Genomic DNA, 24,172 nt, shown 5'->3' on the forward strand with positions numbered 1-24,172 from the left:
AAAAAAGGAGAAACGTGAGTTTAAGGTTAGTTTGAAGAGGACAAAAATATATGGGGTGAGAGAGGCTCGAACTCTCGACCTCAGGATCACTCAATAGCTATGAGACCTACGCGCTAGCCAACTGCGCCACCACCCCTTTGCTGTGTTACCTCTCTCTGTCAACATATATAATTGTTTTTGTTCTTTCTCTGTTAAGTTGAACTCGTTTATGGGTCGTTTGGCCCAAACCACACATCACAGTTTTGATTCACCAGTTGTTGAGATAATCTTAAAACTTAAGAATGAGTTTTCTCAGAAATTTATCAAACCGTCATACAATGCTCCATAAATTTCAGTCAAAATATATACCTATTGTAATCGCCAGTACATGTGTTTAACATTATGTATGATTGAAACAGGTGATTAAAATGGTTTTCAATGGAGAAACGCTTTGATCAAAAACTGAGAAAGATAAGCAATAAAAATTGAGTTTAAAATGGTCTTCAACTAAAAGCATAAATCATGAAACAAGCCCAAAGCGATTGTGTACCCATGTCTTGGAACAAAAACAGCTGAATATGAACTCGAACTAACTTTTTAATAGCCGGAGAAGAAAAGAGAACAAAACTAGAAAGGTGACATCTTTGATTTGATTCTCAAGCTTTTTTAAGCTGTGACAGAGGGCTTGGCAGCAGCAGAAGAGAGTCTCGACCTCTTCTTTGCCAAACTCTCACTCCTCCTGTCACGCTGTTCCTTCAACCTCGAGGCGAGAAGCTTCTGGTAATCAGCAGCATCAGAATTAGCCTTAGCAATTTTCTTCTTCTTGTCAGCAATTCTAGCTCTCTTCCTCTGAAGAGTCAATGGGGTCACAAGCCTCTGGATCTTAGGGGCTTTGCTAACTTCCTTGCCTGTCAAAAATCCAAACAGAAGAAACAAGTTTCAGAAAACATTATTTCTCAAGTGTGATTCAGAAACCACTATTTCTCAAGTTCAGTGTCTCACCCTTCTTGTTTGTGAACTTGCGGCGGTAAGTGTTGACATAGGTCCTGACATCATCTTCCTTCTTGAGGTTAAACAGTTTACGGATCTTGGAGGCTCTCTTTGGTCCTCTCATTCTTGGCTTCTCAGTATCGGTAAGCCCAGGAAGATCGTTCTCACCCTTCTTCACAATGACAAGGTTCAGAACAGAGAGATCAGGGCTCACAATGCAACCACGAACAGACTTTCTTCTCCTCTCACCAGTTCTCCTTCCATGTCCTCTGAAGCAAGGAGTTCCTGTTCACCCATTACGAAACAATGTTAATCTACAGCAAAACACACACACACACAAATACAAATCCATTATAGATGCAAAAGTGTAAGAAAAGGTATTATGTTTAGTTACCTCGGTGAAGCAAAAGGCGAACACGGCCTGGAGTCAAAACTCCCTGCTTCATTGGGAAACCTTGCTTATCGCAACCACCCTTGATCTTGAAAACGTATCCTTTGAACTCCTGCAATAACAACAATTCATAAACAAAACATCATCATCTGCTTCGAAATGCTAATCTTCACACTCATTAGATCAAAGTAAGAAAAATGGAATCTGTACCTCGCCCAAAGCATCTCCACTGACTTCTTGAGAGATTCTCTTGTCGTAAAACGCACGTCTGCATCAACATAAATCAAGCTGAATAATATAATCCAGATATGTTTATGAGCAGATACGAAACTTATTTTAATGTAAGTATTAAACATAGAAGAAGATTCTAACTCTTATTAAGCTTATAAGACGAACATAGAAAAATTGACAATTACTGTTTACTAGACCTATCAATTTAACAGTGATATATACAAACACCAATCAATAGATCTGGCAACCTAGCACGAAATATCTATTAAAAATGAATGAAGATGAAACAGAGAAGCAAAATCTTACAGTTTCTGGTCATCGTCGATCTCGAGCTTCTTCTGGCATCCAGTAGTTGGATTCGCAACGTTGAACTGAAACGAAGAAACATGAAAAAGGTTAGCAAAGGAAACTCGAATACGAGCAAATGTAGAGTCTATTCGATTTCGCCGTCACGCACCTTCATCTTCGACGTCTAGGGTTTCTCTGTAACGCAAGACAGCATATTTATACCAAGAGAGAAGATTCGTTTGGTGGATTTATATGGGCCGTTTTCTGCGATTATGGGCCCGATGGCCCTTTTATCATTTTCTTCTTCCTAAATTCATGAAATAATAATTTCAAACAGAAAAAACATAGCATTAGTTTATTTTGAAGAAAATTTGATACATATATATATATATATATATAAACCTTCCGTGTTCAAAAAAAAATAAAAAATATATATATATAAACCTTTTCTCCTCAAAATAATGTGTAATTTTGTTTGACCTTTTTTTGCAACTTGGCCTTGATTAAAAAAGTTCGTGTTAAACAAATTTCTGCCAATGATTATTCTCTTAAGCAACCTGTTTCAATCACGGAATCGTTTTTTATTTTCTTTTCCGGGAGTACGATATCTGACTAATTCTTTCTTTTTGTTGTTTGACTATCTCTCTTCCTTACAAACCAAGTCATTTCAACGATATAAAATAAAATGTTTCGGGTCACGGGTGATGGTGAATGAATACTACGTGGTTACGCCTTACTGCAATGTCTTTTACTACTACATTCGTCTTGTTAATTAAACAATGTTTTTCTTATATCAAAACTTAAAAACTGTATGTTAGATAAGTAAAATATATTTGTCTTCTCTTTTTACATCTAGTTCTGTAATATTAGTTAATCAGAAACGGGGTTGCATGATATCACTTACAAAAGGCATATATATATGCTTTCTTTATTTAGTTTTACTGATGAAACTTATTTTTCACCACTACCCGCGACTTGCTGCATCTATAATTTTGTTACTTTTGTGTTTTTATACAAAACTGGATGGATCACGAAAGACTTGAGACCGAGGAATGAAAAGTAACCGTGTTAACTTTTAAGTTAGAACAGAAAATATGAGATACTGAAATTTGCGGCCACTTGAGCAGAGATTTAATTTGTGGCACATATAACATATGATATGAGTTTAATATGTTAACATGGGAGTTATAACGTCTACTATGTAAATGCATGCGTGTGTAGGGAGGTCCAATAATGCCCTTGTCAAGTTAAAATGGAAAAAAAGTTAATTTTGCAAAGGTACGTTAGTCCAGTACTGGTTAATTAATAAAAACCTATTTTGTTAAAATTTCAACCATATTATTAGTTATTTAATAGTTTAATAAGATAAGTACTTTATTGTATGCTGGTTTTTGACAAGAGATGATGTAAGGATTTATATCTTCAATTAAACAAAAAAGAAAAGAATGTTTCTTATGGAAATGTAACTTTTATATTACGTCATTAGCAGAAAGGGTCGTTAATATGTATAATTTACTTCTAAAAACAAAAACTTCTTCGAACCAAACACCTTTTGGCGTTAAATCTTATCCATTTATAAATATGAGTTCAAAATATTTTCAAGATGTATACATTCCACGGTACTTAACCAAAACCAAAAACAAAAGAAAAATGAAGAGACATCTCAACGACGTCGTCTTAGTGTTTCTCGTTTTTATCTTCGGCGTGAAATTGGGGAAGGGACAGAATACGACAATCCAAGTAATTAATGTTGGGGTTGTGACTGATGTTGGGACAACTGCCTCCAACTTGAGCTTGCTCGCCATTAACATGTCTCTCTCAGACTTTTACTCTTCTCGTCCAGAATCTCGGACCAGGCTTCTTCTTAACTTTGCCGACTCTAGAGACGATGTTGTTGGCGCTGCAGCGGCTGGTATGTTCTGTCTTTAATGATTCGATTGTTTCTATAAGTAAACGTGAAACGCAAATGAAAGCAAAAAATTTCGTTTGTGATTATTTTTTCCGTTTCCACGTTATACTAACTATATATAGTATAGCTCAAGAAATGTGAATTGTCCTTGTGGGTTCTGTTTTCTCGTTCATGCAACCGCTAATATTGTTTTTTGGAACAACTGATCATATATGCGTATCATATGTGGCCTTATTCACACTAATTATGCGCATCATATATGCACACGTGTAACATGTTCCTGGCTGGAAGGATAAATTTGAGAATATGAAATATAGGGTTGTTCGTTTTTTAATTCAGTATGAAAAATTAGATATTTTAGAATCATGTTTTCTCTCCAAAAAGCATAATCCCTGTTTTTCATCAACAACCGCACAATCACATGTTTTCCCTTTAAAACCGATTAGTCACATTTTTGTTGTCAAAAACCGCAAAAGTACGTTTTCTGTTAAAACGGTTGAATATCGTTTTTACGTGAAATGACGTCTTGGCATGCGTACATATATATAAAGGGATTCATATATATTTTCTTGTGGTATTGTTTACATAAGTTTAAATGTAATTGTGGTATATTGTGGACAATGCATCCTTCAGTACTGCATTTTCATGGCAATGAATTTATTTCGGCTCTAAACTATATAGAACTTGATAGTTTTCAGCTCCACAAAGATATAGTCATCACTACCTTCCATTTGGTCTTCTGTTTTCAAGTTTCTCATATAACACCACATGTCTTATGTTTGTTTCCGCAGCTCTTGATCTTATAAAGAACAAGGAAGTGAAAGCAATTCTGGGGCCAAGAACGACGATGCAAGCTTCTTTCGTGATCGAGGTAGGCCAAAAATCTCAGGTGCCAATTATTTCATTTTCTGCAACGAGCCCTTTCCTTGACTCTGGCCGTAGTCCATACTTCTTTCGCTCTACTTACGACGACTCATCACAAGTGCAAGCCATAAGTGAGATCATAAAGGTGTTTGGTTGGAGAGAGGTCGTACCTGTGTATGAGAACAATGCGTTTGGAGAAGGTATAATGCCTGGTCTTACTGATGCATTACAAGCGATTAACATCCGTATACCTTATAGGACGGTGATTTCTCCCAATGCAACGGATGATGAAATCTCTGTGGACCTTCTCAAATTGATGACCAAACCAACCAGAGTGTTTGTAGTTCATATGAATCGGTTCCTTGCTTCAAGAGTGTTTTCAAAAGCCAGGGAAACTGGTCTAATGAAACAAGGGTATGCCTGGATCCTCACTAATGGAGTTATAGATCATCTGGTTTTGATGAATGGAACAGATATTGAAGCAATGCAAGGGGTAATAGGCATAAGGACTCACTTTCCAATATCGGAAGAGCTTCAAACATTTAGATCAAGATTGGCAAAGGCATTCCCAGTTTCGGAGTTGAACATCTACGGATTGAGGGCTTACGATGCTACCACCGCACTGGCAATGGCTGTTGAAGAAGCAGGAACAACTAACTTGACTTTCAGCAAAATGGATGGAAGAAACATATCTGACCTGGAAGCACTTAGTGTCTCAGAATATGGTCCAAAGCTTATCCGCTCGCTTTCCCAGATTCAGTTCAAAGGACTTTCTGGTGATTACCATTTCGTTGATGGACAACTGCATGCATCCGTGTTTGAGATTGTCAATGTGATAGACGGTGGAGGAATATTGGTAGGATTCTGGACGCAAGATAAAGGACTGGTAAAAGATTTGAGTCCAAGTTCAGGAACTACACGTACTTTCTCTAGTTGGAAGAATCATCTTAACCCGATCTTATGGCCTGGGATTACCTTAACTGTTCCAAAGGGGTGGGAGATCCCAACAAACGGGAAAGAGCTGCAAATTGGTGTTCCTGTTGGTACTTTCCCTCAGTTTGTAAAGGTTACAACGGATCCTCTAACCCATGAAACCATAGTAACAGGGTTTTGCATCGACTTCTTTGAGGCTGTAATTCAAGCAATGCCGTATGATGTCTCCCACAGATTCATTCCTTTTGGAGATGATGATGGAAAAACTAACGGTAACTTCAACGACTTATCGTACTAAGTCTATCTCGGGGTGAGCCTGTGACTGTTCCTCAATTTTTTTCATTTTCTTCTTATCATAACTCAACCATTGCTCTGAAACAACACCTTCCTTGTCTATGAGGCAGGTATTTGATGCTGTGGTGGGAGATACGACGATATTGGCAAATAGATCATCCTATGTTGATTTCACTTTGCCATACACAACATCGGGCGTGGGGATGGTTGTCCCTCTAAAAGATAACGTGGCAAGAAGCAGTTTGATCTTTTTTAAACCTTTGACACCGGGGCTTTGGGGGATGACCCTTGGTTCTTTTTTTGTTGTTGGTTTTGTTGTGTGGATTCTTGAACATAGGGTGAACTCTGAATTCACTGGACCTCCCCAGTACCAGATCAGCACTATGTTCTGGTTTGCCTTCTCCATCATGGTTTTTGCACCCAGTATGTTCGCTTTCCCTCTAGTACTCTCTGTAGGCAACGAGTCTGTTTCCATAAGTTTACTCTCAAAAGTTATGTTTTTACAGGAGAAAGAGTAATGAGCTTTACAGCAAGGGTTGTGGTTATCACTTGGTACTTCATTGTTCTTGTGCTGACTCAGAGTTATACTGCCAGTTTGTCATCGCTTCTCACAACACAACAGCTCAATCCAACTGAAACGAGCATCAAGAACGTGCTTGCAAAAGGAGGACCTGTGGCATATCAGAGAGATTCATTCGTACTGGGGAAACTGAGAGAATCGGGCTTCCCTGAGTCCAGACTCGTGCCATTTACCTCTCCAGAGAAATGTGAAGAACTTCTGAACAAGGGACCATCAAAGGGTGGTGTTTCTGCAGCCTTCATGGAAGTACCATACGTGAGAGTTTTTCTTGGACAATATTGCAAGAAATATAAAATGGTGGAGGTGCCATTTGATGTTGACGGGTTTGGCTTTGTAAGTTCCATCACTTCTCTTTGGCTTGCATACAATCCTTCCTTTTAATGATGCATATAACTAGTTTCGATTCTGTAGGTCTTCCCAATTGGATCGCCTCTAGTAGCCGATGTATCAAGGGCCATTTTGAAAGTGGCAGAGTCTAACAAAGCAACTCAACTTGAAACTGCGTGGTTCAAGAACATAGACAAAACTTGTCCTGATCCAATGAACAACCCTGACCCAAACCCAACAGTCTCCTTCCGAAAGCTCAGCCTCGATAGTTTCTTGCTTCTATTTGTTGCTGCAGCCACTGTCTGTACCCTTGCCTTGTTGAAGTTTGTGATCTGTTTCTTGATTCAGAATCGGATTATTTTGAATGACGAATTCTACCGTGGCAAACGAATGAAGGAGATGTGGTTAAAGTTCATGGAAAGTGATGGTGAATCATACATTAGCCGTGTGAGATCAACATGTCCTCAGGTGTTAATACAACCCAGGGAAGAGGACATTGATCCCATTAACGGCTAAAAATCTTTGAACTTTTTTCTTTATCTTCTTCATGTAGCCAAAGTTACCTTTGTATCATCACAGCTCACTGATTCTAGTGCAATCCTTTAAACACACACTTACTAACTCCTAACCTTTTCCAAGTTACAACGAGACTTGACCATATGTGCATCTTTTCCCGGCGAGCCAAAACCGACTTTGAAGATTGTCGTCAATAGTATCAAATTAATGGAACTCAGAAGTCTTAAAATCCACCAACTTTGCATGCTTCTTCAACCATTTTGTATTAGTATAGAAACTCTTTCTCCTGTAAAACCAAGATATTTTAGCTAAGTCATGCGAGAAGAAATTGGACAGAGACTTTACATATTACAGACAAAAAGTCGGCATATAGAATCATTCCAGACAACGTTTATGGTCCTGTATACATATAAGGAGAATGTGCTCAGAAACCACAAGTACCTATGTCATATAAAAAACTTGAAACTTACCTTAACTTTTCAGCCTCAAAACATTTAAAACAAAACCGACTCTGAAAGAAAGACAGAAACAGAGAGAGACAGAGAGAGTGTGTACGAGGTGACACTCGAAACCGGGAAGTAGTGGCTGGAAGAAATGCGGATTGGTCGGAGACTGAAGTGGAGGATTCACCATTTCAAACAATTCAGGAGGAAAAAAACTCAAGAATCTTCAACTTTCTTTGTGATGAAAAAACCAATGTGTTCTTGTCTTCAATGTAGCGTTGTAAAAGCTGACGAAAGGTTACTAGATTTTTCAGATTGTTGTCTTCTTTCATGTATTTCTAGGTAAAGAATATTCGGACATGAGAAAGTGAAAAAACAAAACAGAACAGCTTTTTTCAATTGCTAAATTCCAAAAAGTAACTTTATTATTGAGATGCCGCGGTTACAAAGGGGGATTGTCTAAAGGTATACAACAGAGTGTGGCAATGTTTCAAGTTAGATCAGAAGCACTTAGGTTCATCATTGCTAGATGGAAAATATACTTTGTGGTTTTTCAATCCTACAGTATCCAGTTAATCACAAGGATGGATACTTATCTTATTTTCACGACTTGGAGACTTGCAAGAATGGTGGATAAGTGATGTAGAACCCCAAAAATCACCAGAGAACAAACAACAAACGAATATACATGTAATGTAGTAATTGAGGACTAGCAAGACAAGTGAGTTTTGTTTTTAACTGAAACACAACAGAGAATCAGGGATCTGAGACACATGACCGTCCTTACTAGGCAAAGATTTTGAGGAATTCCTGGTTTCTATTCGTCCCTTGTTGCAGGGTCCATTCCAGTCGAAGGGCTATCAGCAAAATATTCTGGATGCTTCACGTTCACACCATACTGCCAAACCGAGTTTACTCACGAGTTAGCTTCCCACTACTAGTTAAGACGAGACTGTAAAACCTTACCTATCTACCTACACTACTGCAATACACAATATTATAACCACTAACTCTAAAACATGTTTCTAAGCATTTTATGTTGATTCTGTGATACTGAATTAGTTTCATGCCATGTGTATTTAGAGTAATTTGCAGCTTAAGTAAAAAAAAACAAGAGACATCTACATTTTCTTCTCATACATTGGAGGTCTGAGGGACAACAATACCAGAAGCATGAACTTAGAGGAAGAAGCATTTACCTCACGCAAAGCTTTTGAAAGATCTTCCATTGTCAATACCAAACGCTTATCCTGTTAAGGAAACATTAATATTCATGTCATCATCCAAAACATATTTGTTGCAGTCTTGCAGAGGGAAAAAAAACAAAAGGGAGTCAGATGTTACCTTTTGCTGTTTTTTGTCTTTCACAACTGGTGCTGGTCTAGCCTTGCAATGCCTGTATATAATTGACAATTTTTATTATTCAGGAGCTTATATCAATGCTTTTAGCTTCTGGGAAAATCTAGCGTAGACATCTTTTCATCTCATCTACTCAGAATGGGCAGTGTCTTCTCTTTCTCAATTACAAGTCAAATATGAAAAAGGGTATGATAATTCGTTGTGAAGAGAATGAAAACTTACTGAAGGGCGTCACTGGCAACATCTGCAACAAACTTTTGTGTAGCCACAGCAACTAGCCTTATCCTGTCAAACAAGTAAACAAAAAAACAGAATATTGGCAAGAATAGATACAGGAAAAGATTATGACAGGAGTGAAAAACTCAAAAACTAAAATATACCAATATTCAGCACTCAATTTGATAGAAAGAGAAGAATCCCCTCATTATTCTACGCATTCAAACTGAACTCTGAAGTTTACATTCAAATTGCCAATCTTTTTCAGTGCTAGTCCAACATAGACTTCTTTATCATACCATTTTACAGGAATGTTAAACAGGGCAAAACCTTAATCCAAAATGATTTAAACCAAGCCATTGATCTAACTACTGGTCACCCATTCTAAGACCCAACAATGATTCCATTCAATATCAACTTATCTGCTCTTTCATTGTAAGTATCAGATATAACTTGTCGGAAATACCTACAATCGTACGTCGGGGCACTGAAATCCACTCTTAGCCAAGTAGTGCTCCACTAAATCATCAGGAATCTGAAAGAAAAATAAAAATCCAGAACTCAATCAATACCCAAATTTCAGTCATGTAGAGCCGAGAAAAAGTTGTAACTAGTACAAAGGAAAGTATACAGTAGGAGTATAATCCATCAGAGAAGCAAGGAACTCTGTAAGAGCAGCATCATCTTCATGCTTTGCCTCACCAGATTGTTGGCCGTGATTCATCTCTCCCACCACCAGAGTACTGAAGCGAAGCAACAACTGTAAGTAAAGAAAGGTTTTCAAAATCAAACATTAATAAAGAACCTCTGAACTAGTATCTACCTCAAATTAGAAACTTGTACGAAACCTAAGAAAGAATGTCATGACTCATGACACAATTATACCAAAATAAGTTTTACGAGAATTTTGACTACTGAAACTTTCCAGCTCAATTTACTAATTCTCTGTTCCAGATTTGTCTTCTCGTATGACATTATTGTTTCTAAGTAACGAACTATTCCTGATTTGTGTTGCAAAAGACCACACCAAGTTTTGAATTGAACGACGTGAAGTAAACTAAGAGGGCTCTGATTCATCAAGAAACAGCATTCATGAGCAAAATTCGATACCACCCAAGAGAAAATTCAACCGAAAAAAAGACAAAATTGAGCTGAAATTGAAACCAGAGACATAGAGGAAAAATTCAATAAAGTAAGCGATAATGCGAACCTAAACGAAGCAGCAACGGAAGAGAATTGAGCTGAGACGAGGCAAATCAATGGTAAAGAAGAGAAGTTTCGACGGATTTCGGGCGGGTAGAAGAAAGGATCGGAGATCGACTAGTGAGTCTCCGTTGAAACCCTAATCCTCCGACTGGTCCAACTCAGAGCCATCTCCGCCGGTCAGATTTTTAAGAGTTGAGAAAGAATCGTTAGATAGACTAATGGGCCTATTGATTTAAACTATGGCCCAAACTTAAGGAAGTATTCTTCACATATGGCCCAAATTTAGGTTTTTTTTTTTCCTTTTTCACAATCCATTTTTTATTCTCTTCCCATAAAATCAATATTTGAGTTTAGTGTATCTAAGAATATCGAAACGAAATTGTCAATCAATAAAATCTCAAAAATGTAACTTTAGTGTATAGTGTTGTACAATCTGCTGTATAGTGAGCTTTAATTTGATGGGAGACAAAGAATATGACAATGAAAGCACTAACTCCATCTAGACGGAATATTTAATGACCAACAAAAGCAGTTTTTGTTTTTCTCATTTGTCAACTCATAGTCATTAGAAAAAGACTTAAGGGTAGTTTTATATATTCTACGAGAAGCAGGTGGTAAATTCAGTGAAGAAGGATTGGACTAATTCTCTCCATAAAAACATAAAAGAGAGATATGTATATGATGATACTTTATTTCACGGGATTCCATTTGTTTGTTTGTTTTTGGTTAATGGTGGATTCCATTTGTAGGTAAATTAATGGATAAATACCAGATAAATAAATCCATATTTTCTCAAATATGCTTCTTAGACGCTACGTATTATGTATTTACATTTAAATCATTTTCCAAAAGCTTTTTTTTTTTTGTATAAAACCAAAATAAGAGACAGTTTATTCAAGAAGCTAGTTTACCTAGTTATATCAAAGGGGCCAATCAGAATCTAATGTAAACTATATCCAAGTCTCATTGTCATGGAAAAAGGTTTGATTTAATTTGACGATTTTTAAAAAACGGTTGTTCAATCGCGGCATAGGAATATTTTTGGCTATAGGCTAGGACAAGCTATATGGATTGATTTGAACTTTCTCTTTAATTCTTTTCATCAAATTATGGAATATTATATTAAAACCTAGATATTTTAAAGAAAAAGAAAAATTGTATGCAAAAATTTAATTTACTTTTGGAATACGGATTCTAAATTTTTTTGTTGTTTAAAATAGTAAAGAAAAATAAAATATATCAATGAAATCAGGAAGAGGCAAAACATGGTGGCCAATCAAATCGGTTTACTTCAGGCGATCGACGAGCATTTCTAACGAAGCAATGTTCATGTGATCTCAATGGAATATCGACTGTTGTCAATGTGATCGTAACCATACTTTTAAGTTCTGCACTGTATTCTAATTTCTACACAACTATGTTATCTCAATTTTTAACTACTTCCTTCATTATTTACCTCCAGCAAGTGAAAATTAAAAGACCGATAGACAAACAAAAATACATAATCTAGTAAAACAAGTACTAAAAATCTAACATGGTAGAAGAGAAATTGTGTATGTAGGTTCTTTGCAAATAAATCGTGTGTATACTGTATAGACTGATAGACTATTCCTTGTTTGGGGAAAAATGGCTATACACTTATAATATTTTAGAAGTGTCACAAAATAGAAAACTATTTTAAAAAGTAACTTTCTTGGATCGAAAAAATAATAATATGATATATGGTAGGGAAATTTTTACTAATTTTATTAAATTTAATAGGAAGTATCATAAGCACCCATATAGATATGCATAAGTTTGAAACAGAAAATTTGTAGGTACGGTTAGTCGGCTATAAGAGTGGCTTCAATTTGCTTGATGGATTTTTTGTTTTGATAAAATGGTTTGTAGATGGACTTTATTAATTTCAAACATACATTACACTAGTTAAGATAACACCACTTAATCAAGTAATATTTGTATAATTGTAGTTAACTGAAAGTCGTGACTCATGTGTTGTTGTAGGGTTGATTACTACTTTGGCTTTAGATTTCCTCTTTTTTAATCGTACTTTAGAAAATTTGTGGTGCATAATTAAGAAAATTTGTAGTGCATAGTTCCTTATCTAGAAGAAGAGAAGTTTGTACGTCACCAAACACCCCCCAAAAACTCAAGTTGCGAATATGTTCGTTTGCTTAATTAAATATATGTTTTCTCCCATCCAATTTAATATCATATTTTTGTCGCTAATCTTCAATTAACTAGATTACTTATGATAAAGTTGGAATATAAACAGCAATACATGTAATAATTATTTATGTGGATGTAATCTACACGAGCTTTCGTTGGTGATTGGTCGCCTCTTGCCAACAATTTCTGTTATAGTTGAAATGTATTTAACCATTAAAAAACATGAATGAAAGTTACTAGTAAGAAAGAACTGGCCGTTCAAGTACAAAAGTGGAATCCGATTATCCACCGAAATTGCAATTAAATATTGGAGATTTGTTTTAGGAAAAAGATTGGCATGCTATATTTATAATTAAAATTTTGATATGCGTAGAATAAAGTTTGTGGAGTATTTCATATCCAAGTGGCCTTGCCTCATACGAAACTTGCCCTTTAGTAAAGCAAACAACGAGCGTAATGGATATTGCTTAAATAATACCAAAGTTACATGTTTCAAAAAATCGTATTAGTTTTCTAAATGCCCTTTAATTAGCCATCACTAAATGTACTTTGAAGTAATGAACTCGTAAGTTTGATATGAGAAATCATAGGTTCATGGTCTGTAACCTCGATCACCACGGTACGGTCTAACATCTATCGATTAATTTCCAACTAACAAGTTCATCTTTCTCTTGCCCACACTTCACTTACACGATTTTCACTAGTACTAAGAATACATATTCAATAGGATATTTGATGTTTAGGTAGCGTCTAACAATTTTTGAACTTAATTTGTTTAAGCCATTCAGATTTTTGAACGTTTCCATTTATATGTATGAGAGGAGTAGGGACGAATAGTACAAAACGACGAGCGGTGATTGTCCGTGCAGAAAGAAAACGTACCCTCTACTGCTAAAAGGTGCGAAGTGGAAGCTGACGAAACGTGGGACACAATCACACAACAAAACTATACAAATATTATTTTCTCATGTTAATAGTGATTAGTGGAATGATTGCCAATGGACAATGCGGCCTTCTTATCCCTTGTTGTTTTTTATTGTTTTCTTTTTCTTGTAAAAAACTTTGATACTGTTTTAGAATTAAAAAAGAGGTAAAAACTTTTTTTCTTCTAAACGATGCACGAGTTCTTTAATGATGAAGATTGTGAAACTTGCTATACTCATATGAGATGGGACCTGTATTTTTTTTATTTATATATAAAACTATTATTCTCTCACTGACAAGAAATTCCCAATTTTGATTTTGATTTATGTTTTTAAATAACAATATCTTTTTAAAAATATCTCTCTATCTTGCTTTTTTAAAAACACAATTTTTCTGATTGCCTAAAAATAATTACCATAAAAATCAAACATGTCCCGGTCTTGTGGATCCAGTCCCATGATACTCATTTTCTTGCTTTGTTTTATGATTCTATTTTGTTTTCGACCGAAGTTTATGAATTAAAACATGACAAAAATTTATTTGACAAGTAAACGTTACATATTTTTCAAAACTATTACGCCAATGTTCCAAAGCTTCCACGCCGAAATTCTTGAGCAAATAGACAAAACATCAACGATTTTTCTATAGTATCTGTTATTTGAACAAATTGAATTTTTTAAAATGCTAGATTCCTAATTTTCTCTACAAACAAAGCATCAAAGATGAAAGCATAAAAGAAATCAACGTACATTCTTAAGAAGAGGAATCAAATTGTGGCTAAACAGTGGGAAAGTATAATCAAGAATTCAAGATGTGAGATAAAAATAAAATAACAAAAAGCAAAAATTAGGTAAAGAAAAACTAAGGAAATTAAAGGATAACCCAAGTTTTTCTTTTACCGTGGATATTGGATCATTCCACGGTGAAAAAAGAGATTCTAAATTTAACTGATAAACATATATATTAAACAACTGCAATAAAAAAATAAAAAAATTACAGGACTAAAACTAAAGAACTATAGGGAATCGGACATCAAATTACACAGAACCATCTTTACGATTGATGCTTCACCGTACCACATAAACAAAATGAGATCTTATATAAACTTATGATCTTCTTATCCATAGCTCTTAATAAGAAGTGAAAAATAAAAAAATGGAATCACCGCATAGTCTTGGCTAGAGGCAAGAAAAGAAGAAAGATAGACTAATTAATGAGTATATATGTCAAGTCAAAGCACCAGAGCCAAATGAAATTTGGAAATAATAATGAAGAAAAACAAAATGAAATTGTTGGCACTTTAACCCACAATCTCACTCACTTTCAAATAATCTTTGTTCGCTATTATCATCGTGAAAACATTGTCATATTCCACTACACCCCAATCTAAACTGCTCTTTCACTATGCCCTGATTCTGATTAGCTACAAACATTTTTTTTGCGTGGTATATGGATAATACATCGATTTCAAAAAATATGCCTCTATCTGTACGGACTATGTATATCTCAACTCTCAAATCACTGTATTTTATTATTTTCAAGAATGAAAAATAAAAGTGTTAGCTGTCTAGTTCTGTTGATATATTGAATGAAATTTAACATTTTCACTTGTCCAGCTGTAACTTCTTAGTTCTTACAGTATAAATACGTTATTTTCTTTAATAAAAGAGAGATACGTTGATGAGTTCACTATGGTTAAGAAATAAAGAGTTGGTTCCACTAAATTCCATCAATTAAATATGATCGTCACTTTCTTTGTCCCCAAGTTGCATATACCTATAAATACATCTCTTTACCTTCTCCTCTGTTTCCTACTCATCTTTCCTTTTTCCACATCAAGTTAGAAAAACAAAAGTAGAAGAAATTATCTCCAAAACACACAAGTCCAGAGAGAAACAAAAAGAGATTACACACAACAACAACAAAAATGAGACCATTGAGCGTACAATCGAAGTTTGAAGATGTGGCAACGTCAACCTCCGTTAATCACCACGGAGTGACGCCGCAATCACCGTGGCACTCGCCGGTTCCTTACCTCTTCGGCGGTTTAGCGGCGATGCTAGGACTAATCGCCTTTGCTCTTCTCATCCTCGCTTGCTCTTACTGGCGCCTGTCTTCCTCCGGCGAAGAAGATGGTCAAAACGTAGATGAAGAGAAAGAGAGCCGGTCTGGAGATAAGGCGGCGAACGGAGCTTACGAGGAGAAGTTTCTTGTCATAATGGCCGGAGAAGATTTGCCGAGGTATCTGGCGACACCGGCGATGAAAAAGTGTACGTGTGGTGGTCACGAGGGTAAAATGGTGATTTCTCAGGAGGAAAGTGTTGCCAAAGAGGAAGAGAAGATGAGAGAAGGCGAAGAAGAGAAAGTGAAAGATACCGGCGAGACAACTACTACAAGTCACTAAACTTTTCTTTTTCTAAATTAACGTCTTTTTGAGAGTTTTCTGGAGAATTGTCCTCGTCATGATTCCTAGAAATGTAAATTTTACTAGAGAGCAAAATTTTGGGGTTTTTACTTGTTCTGTAGTGTTTACCGTTTGATATATTAAATCGTATTATCCTAAATTTTGTAGTTTGAGGAAATATTTAGTCACTTCACCCCAAAAAGTCTAGTATATTTGAAACTGCGGTTTCTTACGTGTACATGTGTGTACATCCATATATTTAGGATTCGATTGTTCCAACCAATTCGTTTTGATTATATAACTTTCCACATTTTTGAGTGGAAATACGTGCTAATTCAGAAATTTCATATGGTGGTTAGGTTGATTACTCACGGTCACAAAAATTGTACTTTTTTAAAAACCTTGCATGTACTTCAAACTGTTGGCTGTCAGAACAGAGAAAGTGCTTCAATCTGTTGACAGCAGAGCTGTCTGATCCATATGCCAATTTCACTTTCTTTCCTCTTTTAATTCAGCAAGATTTATTTTCCTCACTCGAAGAGTTTTATGAGGTGTAATCATTTAGTGTTTTTACAAGCAGTTTAAGAAGAAAATTATCCGAAACACACGTTGACTACATATATATTTTTTAATCTCATTCGAATATTGTCATGAAAATACATCTAAAAGTTAGATTTATGAACAAAAACATACATCGCCGACAGTTTTATAATCCTAAAAATCATTATAACATAATGTTACTATTAGGATACAAGAAAAATAGACTAGTTCCACATGATTTTTGTTTATCTATATCGACCGTTCTCCAAGACTTTTAAGCCTAAATTTTAGGTTTACTACTACAAAATCTTTCAAGACTGATTATTACTTAAGATCTTTTAAAATACTTTTCGACTTGCAAATATGTCAAAAAATAAATAAAAATGGCTGATTATCGCACACAAAAGATTATCAATAAATTACACAAAAATATATCCAGTCAACGGATCTGGAGATCTTGTATTTGTAATTAACGTTGAGAAAATATTTTAAATAGGAAACTGTTATTCTCCATTATATTTCTTTTCAGCAAATTCATATTCTCCATTAATAAGAACAATTAGCAAATACAATAATTAACAGCAGAAAACAATATGTTTATATGTTTATATTAGCGAATATATATATACTGTATATTTTTTTTATTTTTTTTTGCGTATCTAGTTTAGCTAATCTGTGTGTCAAAGAGTTAACAACATCTGGGACACATTTGAGATAGTGGAGGGGTTGATTTTATTATTATAACTAAAAGAATTAGATTCTCTTTTGACATTTTTTACAGCTTTGAGCTGTCTTTCGAAGCGCCGAGTAGCCGCGTCTACTAAACAAACTTCCACACAATTCTCTTCCATTTTGTGTTTCTTCTTTTCTTTCTTTTTCTTTTCATTTGTTGTATTGTTATTTCAATTTAGCTTTATTATTAACCTTTATCGTATATATTTCCGTACGTTGTACTTTTTTTGTTTCATCTAACTTTTGTATGTATTTGTTTATACTCTAAGTAGCTAGATGCAAAAAAGCCTTAGACATACGAACATTGTGATTTAAAAAATAAAAATAATTAAAATATGATGCGAATTTTTTTTTGGTTTTAATGTGAAGATTATATGATGTGAATCCTGCAATCTCCTTTTCGTGTTCATAAATCTATATATACATTTCATATGATTGTGGACTAGTAAGAAGAAAAATGATTGTGATGAGTCACTCGCATCTTCCCGTACTCAACATGCACAAGCAACGTCTTCTTACATGTGCCAATTAAACCTAATGTTTCTTGGTTGCAAATTCTGGTTGGGTTTATTGTTGGGCTTTTGCTGTTGTGTATTTGGGCTCTGGTCACTTTGTACTCTTTCAAAATCAATGAAATGGTTTGACGACATAAAAAAAAATGATTGTGGACTAGTTAGATAAAAATGTCGATGTAATAATGAGCATCGTTATGTTGGCCCAAACTTTTACATCAATTTGAACTGTACATATTACTGGGCTCAGATTATTAGCAGCATAGACAAGAGCGAGCTTCTATCTGTTTAGAAAGGGAAGTGTACACAAATGGACAAGTTACGATTTGCCATCATGTACCTTCTCTCGTTGGAAACTATCAACCAGTCTGAAGTTGAAGCCGTGGAAGCGGCATTGCGTGAAGCTGAGGCTGATATGTAAAAAAGATCAAGTCGCTGAATGTGTCTTTGGCAGCCTCGGCAGACTCAGCAAGCAGAAGCAACATTGTTGACTGGGCTGAGAAGCTTTATGGTCAGTCTATAAGCGCGGTCACTCCAGGAGTCAAGAATCTCTTATCAAGTGATCAGCAACTGCCGGTGGCACGGACAGTTGAAGCCTTAACTGACGGAAAACCAAACCCAGAAACCGATTCATACCTCATACTGGATGCGAGAGCTTCAAAGTCAGGATCTATTGATAATAGCTATGTGAAGGGGCCTTTCGAAGAAGCCATAGTCTTCATGATTGGTGGAGGTAACTACATTGAATATAGCAGTTTGCAGGAGCTCTCGCAGCGACAGGAGATGGTTAATAACATTATATATGGAGCCACAGAGATCCTTACTGGAACTGAGCTCGTTGAGCAGCTCGGGGAGTTGGGTCAGAAGATGGGACTGAGATAGAGAGTATCTGGTTTTTAAGGTTGAATCTTAGTCAGGTGGATTGTATCCATGAAACTACAAATTTTTAAGACACAATGTAGAATGAATCAGAACTTGTACTAATACATTTATTCTCTCTATAGCTACATACCCAAGTAACAAATGTATAACAACAACAAAAGATACACGACACAGCAAAAAACGTTCGTGTGAGAGTTTTGTTTGTATATTCTTGAAAACCTTTCACCTTTTTATAACAATATATAATCTCCCAGATTCACTTGTTTTGAGATCACGAAACCCGAAAAGGATGTTACCAATGTTAGAACTAGGTTGATGAGTCACCGGAGATTCGGTCAGGTACGATACCATGATCTATTGGGATATTGGTGCTGCTGGAACCTATTCCTCCTGCTTGGTCTGAAAAGAAACGTACGACGACACAAGTTATGTTGTCTGCACTTCCTCTTTGGTAAGCTTCCATCATCAGTCTCTTTGCACCTTCCTCGGGATCTTCTATCGCCTTGATCATGCCTACGGCTTCCTGAAATAAAGATTTGAACAGAGATCAGTTTTTGAGTCCGAGGATTGGGAATGTTAAAAAGAGGAAGTTTAACAGGGAAGTTTAGAAATCAAATGACACTTCCTACCTCGTTAGATACAACGTCCCAGAGACCATCACTTGCAAGAATGAGAAACTCGAGAGAGCTATCAACTTTTTCCTCCTGAAATTTTCCATTTATGCTAATGAGTGAACGAAGGAAGTTTTGTAAAGTGCCATTCTAGAAACTAGTCTAAAATGTGGGTAATGATTGTATCAAGTAACACAAAACAGTCACTCTTTTACCAAGTAGCTAACTATTGAAATCCAATGCAGGTTATGTTCAATTGTTAATAACAAAGTGGCATTTTTAATATATAGGAGGAGATTTTGGCAAAAAGTCAATACCTGTATCTCCGGATCAGCAACAACATACTGCTTCAACAACCTATCGCCAAATGCACGAGAAACAGCAAGAACTCCTCCAACTCTCCATGTTCCTTTTAGTATAATTCCAATTAAGCAAATTATATAAGCACAAATAAGAAGAGAAATTTCAGTTAAATGTTTTCTTACCAGCCCACATGACAAATCCTCCTGCATCCTCAATTCTTTGGCGCTCGTCACTTTGATCAGGCTTGTGATCTCGGGATACAGCAATAGCTTTGACAAACAAAAAAAAATATCAAATTAGTACCATACAAAACAGAGCGACTTATTGCAAATTTCATGAACAAGGGCTATCATGTGATTATAAGTATGTGGAGTTAGTTATGACTCGAAGACCTGCATATACAGTTTGGCAAATTTATCATTTTATGTTTCCCTTGGGACCTCTTAATATTTAACCCCTAATGACTTGGTCGAACTGGATGATGTCTAAGCGTCAAAGCAGGGCCACTTGGTATAAATCACTTAGAAGCATCTTCTAATCTCCATTCTTTTTTTTTTCTTTTTTTCAACCTTCTAATCTCCATTCAAATCCCCCAAAAAAAAAGTTCTATAATAAAAATGAACAAGCATTACCATTGCCACCTCTGCATATTACAGCTCTAGAGTCCCCTACATTTGCAACAAGTAAACGGTCACCAACTAAGATGGCTGTTGACGCCGTTGAACCAGCATCTCTGTTCTGACTATTTTCTGATTTAAGAAACTCTGAGTCTGTTTGGTTGTATGCATCAGCTGAGATGAGGAGCAGGCAAATGAAAAAGTCAGAATTAGGCACCTTGCTAGGTCTATTTATTGAATCATCTGGCTAACAATATTAAAGGTGAAAAGCACCTATTGCAGCTGTGGTATCAGAGATGAACTTTGGATGCCTGATCAGGTTACTGAAGAGATTTTGCTTCACATATTCAGCTGCACGTGCACCTCCATGTCCTGGAAATAAATATTATCTGCATCACTATATTGCCCTCTTTAGAGTATTTTAACAAGTAGCAAATAAGCAAAGACGACATCATATTCACGTAAGATCACTATTTGATCAGAAGACGTCAATGAATTATGGTTCTTATAAATCAAGAGAAACCGAACCTACTACATCTCCAATTTACCATATCGAAACTCATAACTTCCGAGTTATATGTCTACAATTCTGCATATGCTAGAAACTTAAAATAGAACTAGAAATTGTTACATGCAAGATATAGTCAGTGACAGACTAGTTAATGTAATTAGAGAGGCATGTATACATACCATCAAAGACTCCAAATAGACCAACTATTTCCCCTTCAACGCCGTCGATCCTAGTTTCATAGAAGTCCTCCATAGAAGATCTTTTACCGGGAGAGCTTGCATATCCATAGCTGAACTTCCCGTTCTGACTGTACATATTAGAGTGTTCATTAAAATTAATAGCAGCAGCAGCAGCATCTACAGTCACATTTCTAGGAATGATGCCAATGCGCAAACATATAATCACACATCTAAACTGCAGATTTATATTCGAAGAACGATTTCTACTTTTGAGGAGTGACATGTATAATTGAGATATTATTTTGCACAATAACTCTTTAACTCACACCAACAGAGATGAGCTTCCAATAAAGATAAGTATAACGCAAGAGTTATCAGAAGAAATCAGCCAAGACAAGGTTTCAAATCAGTAGCTAGGACTTGAATCAGACATTAATAAAGGCTAAAAAGAGTATATGATTCTGAGCAATCTATAATCTGTAGTTGCATTCTTAATCCTATAACTTAATACTAAAAACCTGAGAAAGATTAAGCTGGGGAGAAAGAGAAAAGTGAACCTGAGGCCACCACCGCTAACAGGTCCATCGTCGGAGTGAACCTGGCTCGAAGATGACAAAACAGAATTCAGATATCCCATAACTCCTCAGAAATGCTCCAAACACCAATGCTTCTTGTCTCAAACAAAGATCAAATTCAATTCTGAAGCTGATTCAGCTACCTTTGTCCACCAATCAAATCCTAACACAACGTCGAAAAACATGTAAAACAATATGTCAATAATCACCAAATGCTCAACAGACATATCAAACCAATGACGAGACCGAGTCCTGAAGCCAGAACGACTATCCACAGCACAAATAATGAGCAGATAATTGGAAATAGCCAATGGATTGAGCAAACAAATTGAAATGGCAATGGATTGAGCACGATCAGATCGAAAAATAAGAGTAATTTGGGGGAGATTTGAGAGTAATTTGGGCGTACCAGAAGAAGAACGAAGAAGAAGAAGAAGATACAGGTATGACGAGAATCACTTGCAAATTTGTAAGATTCAACGCCCGACAAGATTTAGGGCTCGCTGTGGTCTTCGTTTTTGACAAAACTGGAGAAATTTATGACGAAGAACCAGCTAACTTTTTGAAATATGATACCCAATTAATTATGGATACAATTATATGTTTTCATTATTAGCAATTAATAATAATGATTTAATTACGGATAAGTAGTTGGTAATTTGAGAAATAAATATATTTGATGTTATCTCTATAAGCAAAGAGCAATCTCGTGGGCCTAAAAAGATGATTATTATTCCTTCCTTTTTTCTTTTTTTTTTGGGTTTGTCAACTTTACGGTGAACCCAAGTTAGAATGAATCAACCGTCCTTCTCACTAGATTTCGACACGTGGCTGTCACATGCAGCTGATTGTTCTACGCTTGATTTATCTCACGTCCTCCTCTGTACTAACTAGTAGTAGTAAATAATTTCACTTTACTTGCTACTCGTTTTCTTGTTTGTTTCCAAATCGAAAATGTGTTTCCCATATTAGACGCAACTTTAGAAAGAGGATCTGTCTCGACAACTAGAAGACGATTTTCAAGTACCAAAACTCGTCACAAATACAAAATTTAAGAGATAACATTACAGACTATCCAAAATGGGACAAATTAATTAAGAAGCGGACAATGTTTTTAATTGACGGAAGAACAAGAACGTCTTATCTCACCATCTTCACCAACTCTCACACCAACCATACTCAGTTTCACAAACGACTCACTCCATCTTTGAAAAAAGCTTTCCTCATCACTCGCTAATTCCTCCACCATTGTCCTCGTCCGATTATCCTCCATCAAAGCAGAATCCGTCTGAAACAAACCCTTGTGCGTCTCAAGATTCCTATAGTACTGATTATCGAATACGGCAGATGTCTCTGGATCGTTGCTCACAGTCAATGATGAGGATTCCGAGGACGAACACTTGTTCATTAGTGTCTCTGCGTAGGAGTTGTCGAGAGACGCATCAATTACCTCGAAGTTTCCTTTCGAGTCTCGTTGAAACCTTCCATTGAATGCGTTACAGTGTGATGCTCCAATTGTGTGTGCTCCTGAATGTAAATAAAAAAAGAAGAAGCTGAGTGTAACAGAATATGAAACAGATTTTGCTACAAGAATTGACTTTACCATAGTTAAAGAAAAAAAACTCTGTTTCATACTCTGTTTGCGTTTAGCAAAACATGTTGGTAAAATTGATTAGAAGTTTCAAGAAACGTTGATATATACCTGAGAGGACGACGAGATCTTGAATGGACAAGCCTTTGGAAGAGAAGGCATCGATCATTTGATCGAGAGTAAAATCTGTGTCGATGATGTTCGGTCTCACGTTTGCAGCCATCGATTCTTTCCCGTCTCTCCTCCCTGTCGGAATCTCAACCACCGGTCCTCCTGCCTGTCCCGCCAAAGAAGAAAAACATTCAAACCTTAATAAGGATAACCGGTTTAATGTATCTACAACTCCGGTTATATTTGGTTCATTGTGTAGTCTATGCGAAAATGATACAGAATTGGTTTGTTTCTTTTTTTCGATTTCATGTGTATGCTTTCGGTTCAGTTGGGATTGGTTAAACCGGATTAGAGCAATATAGATTGAAGTGAAGTGGGAGTGAAGTAAATGTTACAGCTTCGACGGCGTCTCTAGCAGCAAGTGCAACTATGTCAGCGCAAGAAACAGTGGCCGGACATAAATTCTCGATGGCATTCTTGGCTGTGTCTATGACTGAGAATCCTCCAAGAGATGCGTTTCCGGGATCGCTTTTCTCTGTGCTATTCCCTTGTATCAACACTGATGCATCACAACCCTTGCAAGTTCAACCAACAAACAAAGTTTAAGCCAAATTGTTTGAACTTTCCTCAGTAATTCGTAATTAGTGCGTGTTACCTGGACGAAACAGTCGTGGAAGAAAAGACGAAGGAGTTTCCCGGGGATCGTTGGATCGGAGGAGGTAGCTGATCTAACGGTGTTTCTGACTAGAAACTCGGCTACAGAACAAGAACTAGCATAGAAATTAAAGGAGAGGTTGGCGGAGGAAGTGAGAAGACTAGACAGAAACATAAGGAGATGAAGAAGAGTGGAACAGTTTATTCTGTAAGAGGACGCCATTTTTATTGTCTCTGTGTTTTGACTCGAATAAAGTGACAATGAAAATAGAAAGGAGAATGAGAGGAATCTTGAAGGTTGTTGTAATAAACTGCAACTGTTCACTTCATA

At 36.2% G+C, this 24,172-nt stretch overlaps 8 protein-coding genes, 1 long non-coding RNA gene and 1 other non-coding gene across 16 annotated transcripts; 5 read left to right on the forward strand and 5 right to left on the reverse strand.

The window, feature by feature from the left end:
* Window positions 1-51: 51 nt before the first annotated feature.
* On the reverse strand, window positions 52-136 carry AT4G31695. Its single transcript is given in 2 exon segments — window positions 52-88; window positions 99-136. It is a non-coding gene; the product is annotated as a tRNA-Met (tRNA).
* Window positions 137-318: 182 nt separating this feature from the next.
* On the reverse strand, window positions 319-2,144 carry RPS6 (ribosomal protein S6). 2 transcript variants are annotated; one of them, NM_119319.5, is made up of 6 exons: window positions 2,049-2,144; window positions 1,898-1,962; window positions 1,571-1,628; window positions 1,364-1,472; window positions 982-1,254; window positions 319-887 (listed from the first exon to the last, which is right to left on the reverse strand). In NM_119319.5, exons 1-6 carry the CDS (start codon window positions 2,052-2,054, stop codon window positions 646-648), a joined length of 753 nt encoding a protein of 250 aa, NP_194898.1. In that variant the 5' UTR covers window positions 2,055-2,144; the 3' UTR covers window positions 319-645. The 2 variants fall into 2 exon arrangements, with proteins under 2 accessions (NP_194898.1, NP_001078475.1); NM_001085006.1 differs by lacking the exons at window positions 1,571-1,628; window positions 1,898-1,962 and having other exon boundaries at window positions 412-887; window positions 2,039-2,065.
* A 1,316-nt stretch (window positions 2,145-3,460) lies between these two features.
* On the forward strand, window positions 3,461-7,302 carry GLR2.4 (glutamate receptor 2.4; the record flags this gene model as incomplete). Of its 2 annotated transcripts, none has more annotated exons than NM_001342107.1 (5): window positions 3,461-3,791; window positions 4,580-5,857; window positions 6,012-6,302; window positions 6,386-6,792; window positions 6,871-7,302. In NM_001342107.1, 5 exons carry the CDS (start codon window positions 3,461-3,463, stop codon window positions 7,300-7,302), a joined length of 2,739 nt encoding a protein of 912 aa, NP_001328410.1. The 2 variants fall into 2 exon arrangements, with proteins under 2 accessions (NP_001328410.1, NP_001320108.1); NM_001342106.1 differs by having other exon boundaries at window positions 3,530-3,791; window positions 4,580-5,856; window positions 5,990-6,302.
* Window positions 7,303-7,998: 696 nt separating this feature from the next.
* On the forward strand, window positions 7,999-8,386 carry AT4G31715 (uncharacterized protein; the record flags this gene model as incomplete). Its single annotated transcript, NM_001342108.1, has 3 exons — window positions 7,999-8,042; window positions 8,179-8,259; window positions 8,311-8,386. 3 exons carry the CDS (start codon window positions 7,999-8,001, stop codon window positions 8,384-8,386), a joined length of 201 nt encoding a protein of 66 aa, NP_001328411.1.
* On the reverse strand, window positions 8,136-10,771 carry TAFII15 (TBP-associated factor II 15). 3 transcript variants are annotated; one of them, NM_179150.4, is made up of 7 exons: window positions 10,531-10,771; window positions 9,952-10,063; window positions 9,791-9,855; window positions 9,327-9,389; window positions 9,090-9,141; window positions 8,945-8,995; window positions 8,136-8,643 (listed from the first exon to the last, which is right to left on the reverse strand). In NM_179150.4, exons 2-7 carry the CDS (start codon window positions 10,042-10,044, stop codon window positions 8,563-8,565), a joined length of 405 nt encoding a protein of 134 aa, NP_849481.1. In that variant the 5' UTR covers window positions 10,045-10,063; window positions 10,531-10,771; the 3' UTR covers window positions 8,136-8,562. The 3 variants fall into 3 exon arrangements, with proteins under 3 accessions (NP_849481.1, NP_194900.1, NP_001329548.1); NM_119321.4 differs by having other exon boundaries at window positions 9,952-10,080; NM_001342109.1 differs by lacking the exon at window positions 10,531-10,771 and adding an exon at window positions 10,144-10,510.
* A 2,596-nt stretch (window positions 10,772-13,367) lies between these two features.
* Window positions 13,368-13,721, forward strand: AT4G08525. Its single transcript, NR_142213.1, has one exon. It is a non-coding gene; the product is annotated as an other RNA (long non-coding RNA).
* Window positions 13,722-15,351: 1,630 nt separating this feature from the next.
* Window positions 15,352-16,414, forward strand: GDU1 (glutamine dumper 1). Its single transcript, NM_119322.4, has one exon. The coding sequence runs from the start codon at window positions 15,547-15,549 to the stop codon at window positions 16,021-16,023; it is 477 nt and encodes a 158-aa protein (NP_194901.1). The 5' UTR covers window positions 15,352-15,546; the 3' UTR covers window positions 16,024-16,414.
* Window positions 16,415-18,047: 1,633 nt separating this feature from the next.
* Window positions 18,048-22,232, reverse strand: WIN2 (HOPW1-1-interacting 2). 3 transcript variants are annotated; one of them, NM_001342110.1, is made up of 10 exons: window positions 21,895-22,232; window positions 21,468-21,648; window positions 20,911-21,038; window positions 20,494-20,592; window positions 20,236-20,394; window positions 19,786-19,872; window positions 19,618-19,709; window positions 19,319-19,393; window positions 19,038-19,212; window positions 18,503-18,743 (listed from the first exon to the last, which is right to left on the reverse strand). In NM_001342110.1, exons 2-10 carry the CDS (start codon window positions 21,545-21,547, stop codon window positions 18,721-18,723), a joined length of 918 nt encoding a protein of 305 aa, NP_001328539.1. In that variant the 5' UTR covers window positions 21,548-21,648; window positions 21,895-22,232; the 3' UTR covers window positions 18,503-18,720. The 3 variants fall into 3 exon arrangements, with proteins under 3 accessions (NP_194903.2, NP_001328539.1, NP_001328538.1); NM_119324.4 differs by having other exon boundaries at window positions 18,048-19,212; window positions 21,895-22,101; NM_001342111.1 differs by having other exon boundaries at window positions 18,667-19,212; window positions 21,720-22,101.
* On the forward strand, window positions 18,118-18,689 carry AT4G31740 (Sec1/munc18-like (SM) proteins superfamily; the record flags this gene model as incomplete). The annotated part of the gene is made up of 2 exons (NM_119323.1): window positions 18,118-18,205; window positions 18,262-18,689. The coding sequence occupies 2 exons, from the start codon at window positions 18,118-18,120 to the stop codon at window positions 18,687-18,689; spliced, it is 516 nt and encodes a 171-aa protein (NP_194902.1).
* A 367-nt stretch (window positions 22,233-22,599) lies between the features above and the next one.
* AT4G31760 (peroxidase superfamily protein) lies at window positions 22,600-24,064 on the reverse strand (the record flags this gene model as incomplete). Its single annotated transcript, NM_119325.3, has 4 exons — window positions 22,600-23,012; window positions 23,188-23,353; window positions 23,583-23,762; window positions 23,843-24,064. The coding sequence occupies 4 exons, from the start codon at window positions 24,062-24,064 to the stop codon at window positions 22,600-22,602; spliced, it is 981 nt and encodes a 326-aa protein (NP_194904.3).
* Between the last annotated feature and the right edge of the window lie 108 nt (window positions 24,065-24,172).

The sequence above is a fragment of the Arabidopsis thaliana genome, chromosome 4 (genome assembly GCF_000001735.4).
Source record: "Arabidopsis thaliana chromosome 4, partial sequence".
Classification (NCBI taxonomy): Eukaryota; Viridiplantae; Streptophyta; class Magnoliopsida; order Brassicales; family Brassicaceae; genus Arabidopsis; species Arabidopsis thaliana.